Consider the following 4,462-nt stretch of genomic DNA (forward strand, 5'->3'; position numbering starts at 1 on the left):
ACTGTTATGAGTGGTCAATTCCAGTAAGAAACAGCTAATCAAAATCGCAGTTATAACTGAGTGGAAATAACGTAACAAAAACATATCATGTATCTTGATTGGATACAGAATACACACTCCTCCAAATCTATCCAATGACAATCTGGTTAACTAGATATTCCTGGTTCACAGCAGGATGCTGTATAACTAGTATTCATATTTCCCGAATCCGACTGTTGCGGTTTGTACAGAAGTACAAAATCGCATCATTTTTCTCATCACATAGGTGCTTTGAGGATAAAAATTCTCAATTTATGCAAATATATCAATACGTTTATGAATAATTTACCATAATAGATATGTTATCTTATTTTAACGATAGATCTTATAAATTAATTTATTTTTTTCATCCTTTGGGTAGTAGTTTAGTATTTTATGAGTAACACTGTCGGAAATATATGTATGGATAAGTTTCTTTCCATGAAGCAAATTTTGATTTTATCATGGAGAGTTTTTTTATCCAGGTATTAAAAAAATATGAATGCAAAAACGCTCTCAAAGAGAGCGATTTAAGCACTATTTTTACTGCCTTCCCTCATTTGCATCATGACGTAAACAATCCATCTAATTATAGCACACGTAAACACAGACGAGGCAAGGACAAGAAAGCAGACAAAAACATCGAGGCGGAGAAGAGAGAAAAGGAATAATCATGACAAATCTTAGTCCAAAAACTGTGGTAAGGTGAATTTTCTGTTTGATGTATTATCATCCCTTTGACAAGAGCAACTGAAAAGAGACATTGTTTTGTTCTAAAGACAGCAAATAATATGAATGTATTTTTATTATTTATGCGCCATATTTTTCTTTGCTAAACAATGAGCAGACGTTTCACTGAATTGAAGTATGAAGGGATGTTTGGTTAAAAATCAACTTTCATATGCTAGGGACTGTGATAGGTTCCTGAAAATAACAATCATTTAAAAAATATGCCACCTGTTAGAATGATTATCATAAATCGTTACAACGTGACCAAAATAAGCTATTTATAGCTATTATAGTGACTGAAAGCACTATCACTTAATTATTATTTTTTTACCATATATGATTTCAATGTTAAGAAAACAACTACTTAATTTGCCATTTTACAAATTCATTGTAAATTTCAAGACATATTTTTTTCTTTAAAAAAAAAAATTATTGGCAATTTTTGGCAAGATGCCCTTTCTTTGTCTAATGGCCATGTGACCCTTGATGTCAACTTGTCAACATGTTCATTCATTTACTTATTTAAATTAACATATTAAGGGCATGTTAATTGCTATACATTTATACCTCTGTAATACATGTATATATTAATTCATTGACATTTTTCTTGTTGTTTTGAAAATACATTACTTTTACCTGTAGTTTTACTTGAAAATTAAACTTTTTTTTCTTTTAAAATCTTAAACAAACTGAAAATTATGCAAAAATATAAAGATCCCATATCTAGAAAAATACTTTGAGAAAAAAAATGGCAAATTAAGAAATTAATAATTATTGATATGATTAATAATGAATTTAAGCACAAATACTTGAAAAGTTCATAGTGCTTTTTGAAATATACAAGACATAAAATAATTTATTGTAAGGGCTTAACACTTTTGCACAAGTACTTTTGTCTATTAATACCATTAGAAAGCTTGATCATTAGGACTTCCTTAATTGTGTATTAATTTATATGCAATATAAGGCCTGTAGCTAAAGTAGCCTTGGGTATATAATCACTGCATTTACATATATACCTATTGATTCAAGGTGTGTCCAGATACAAATTTTCTCTGTTAAAATTTTTCTGCAACATCGGCTCATTATCGCTGTGTCTACAAGACTCTCTTGATTATCTTTAAATCAGTCATTTAATCAGTCATTGAACAGAAAATTAAGTATGACTAGTGTTTACGTAAACTGTTGCAATATTGTACACATATTTATTATGTTCAGAAGGGTAAATATTTTAAAGGATAATGCACCTATCTCAGGTAGTTTAAATAAGATATACCAGTATTTGAATTTCATTCAAATCATTGAACCCGACAGTTATATACATTGTATATCGGTATAGAAAAACACCTATTTTCTGCTGCCAAAAATGTTGTGGTTGGACTTTGTACCATTTGAAGAGGCTTTTAATGATTCATAAAAATCACACTATATACTAGCGCTGTACTACTATAAAGGTTAACAAAGTATTACAAAATGTCACATGAACATTTAAGTGGTCAGTGAAAGAACAGCACAGGGCCGTGACAGGGAAAAGTACTTGAAGAGACTGAAGAGTGACTTTAATCAGACAATTACTTATGAATATGGAAATGCACATCCTTGCCTTCAGTAAAATTGTCCAGGGCTATAAGGTCACCAATAAATCCCCTTTAGTCTTGGTGAGAGGATTTTAATATGTTTATACATGTAATTACGTCATTCTATGCCGCATGCTTTTTTAAATTGGCGAATTCAATAATTTACGTCACGGAGTCACTAATCAGCTTTTTCATACCTAAATATACTCAATATACTTGTCATTTCAAGTATGTTCTGTTATTTTTTAATTAATTTTGTAAAGAGATATATTATTGGGAGGATGAATTCACTATATAAAATTCTTCAATATAAAGCAATTCAATTACATGTGTTTGGTTTTAAGAATACCATAATGATTTAAAAAATGAAGACATCTGTAAGATAAACACAAACTTTGTTGAAGTTAATGCTCATCCACAATTCTAAATTTTTATCAATTTAAATCACTTATTTTTATATAAAATTTATTAGGACATGTATTTCTCTGTTTCAGGTGAAGAGTGTGGGACCCTTTCTCGTTCCCTTCTTCAAGACTGTAGCCATCTTTTTCGTTTTGTTTGGAGATGACAGCAGAGATGAATCAATATTCTTCTGCATCGTAAAATGCCTCCCAATTATCTCCCTGATGGGATTTGTGATCGTTCATGGCATGAACCAGACAGAATACTATCGCTACTCACGCCGAATTCTGATTGGTCTTGTTTTTTCCTGCTTAGGTGATGCCTTCTTGGTGTGGCCTGATTATTTTGAAGTGGGTATCTTCATGTTTGCCATAGCCCAGTTTTCCTATGCCCGGGCTTTTGGATGGCGTCCCAGGAAGATCCTCCATGGGCTTGGTTTTGCTGCTGTGGGAGCACTTGTCTACATGTTCCTGGCCCCAGCATTGGAAGGCATAATGCTGTACATTGTTGCAGCATACATCACCCTGATCTGCACTATGGCTTGGAGGGCAGTTGCTAGGGTGGAGTTCTACAATGACCTTTGGACCTGGACCAAACTCTGTGGATGCATTGGATCCATTCTGTTCGTTATCTCAGACCTCACCATTGCCGTTAACAAGTTCCGATTTCCTGTACCTTGCCAACATCAGATTGTCATGCTGACCTACTATGCTGCACAACTGGGGATATCCTTGTCTGTCATTGACAGCCCCATTGATGAGCTTCTAGAAAAGACCCTCAAAGTATCATAAAAAGGATCCATTTTGAACAACCCCTTGAGAATGGGGTAAGATTATGCCGGTTCATGCCATTTGGATCCATTTTGAACAACTCCTTAAGAAAGGGGTAAGATCATGCCAGTTCATGCCAAATGCATCTTACAGAGTTCAAAGTCATTGATCAAATTAGAATATGTATAAACTGTTGATTTATTGGTTAGTTATTGTTAATTAGTGTTATTTTACTGTTGAACTCTGCAGAGATTTGCAGATTTTGTTTTTTCTTCATTGAATTGTAATTTGTAGCTACAGTAGTGAAATTGTAGTCTTTTGTTGTGTTGAATGATTGAATTATATCTGTTACAAGTCATTTTTGTGTGTTTTAAATTGTGAATTGGTGATGTATATGTTGCTGAGGTTTGTTCCTGATAATGCTCATACATGTACATACACTGTATAACACTGAAAATTTATGATGCTTATAGATGTGAATAATGATTTCTCTCATATTCTTTTCTTTTTGAAAATCAATTGCAATTGCTTTAAGGTTATACTTACATAATAGTAGTAATCCACTTAATTGCTAAACATACAGATGGATGTTTTAAAATTTTCAGTGTTTAAAAGTATTTGTGAACAGTTTTATCTTTTAAATTCCCTTTTATTGTGAGAATTTATATTAAGAATCTGCATTTAAACAATTAACCGGTACATTTTTTACATGAATTTTTCATAATAATACCAATTTTGGTGCTATATTGTATATCTTGATAACCCAAACAAAAAAATGTCAATACCGTATAATCCCTATTTATCGCCCCGGGGGCTTAGAAAATTGTAAAAAGGGGGCGGTTATTTTGGTACTCTATTTATGATATTTAATGTCATATTTTATCTTCAAAAAATCTTTTGAAAAAAAAAAATAAATACAAGGAACCACTGAAATAATGTCTAACTTTACTGAAACTGAAGGTAATC

General features: G+C 32.0%; 1 protein-coding gene across 1 annotated transcript in view; it reads left to right on the forward strand.

Moving 5' to 3' along the window:
* The first annotated feature begins 589 nt into the window (after positions 1-589).
* LOC134275927 (lysoplasmalogenase TMEM86A-like) overlaps positions 590-4,462 on the forward strand; it is a 4,770-nt gene continuing 897 nt past the window's right edge. Inside the window, exons 1-2 of the mRNA XM_062758213.1 lie at positions 590-718; positions 2,819-4,462. The exon at positions 2,819-4,462 is cut by the window's right edge and continues 897 nt beyond it. Coding sequence (XP_062614197.1) covers positions 692-718; positions 2,819-3,517 — 726 coding nt within the window. The 5' untranslated portion in view covers positions 590-691 and the 3' untranslated portion in view covers positions 3,518-4,462. The remainder of the gene's footprint in view (positions 719-2,818) is intronic.

Source organism: Saccostrea cucullata, unplaced genomic scaffold (assembly GCF_032062105.1).
Source record: "Saccostrea cucullata isolate Sc308-1 unplaced genomic scaffold, CSIRO_AGI_Scuc_v1 ctg139, whole genome shotgun sequence".
Taxonomy (NCBI): domain Eukaryota; kingdom Metazoa; phylum Mollusca; class Bivalvia; order Ostreida; family Ostreidae; genus Saccostrea; species Saccostrea cuccullata.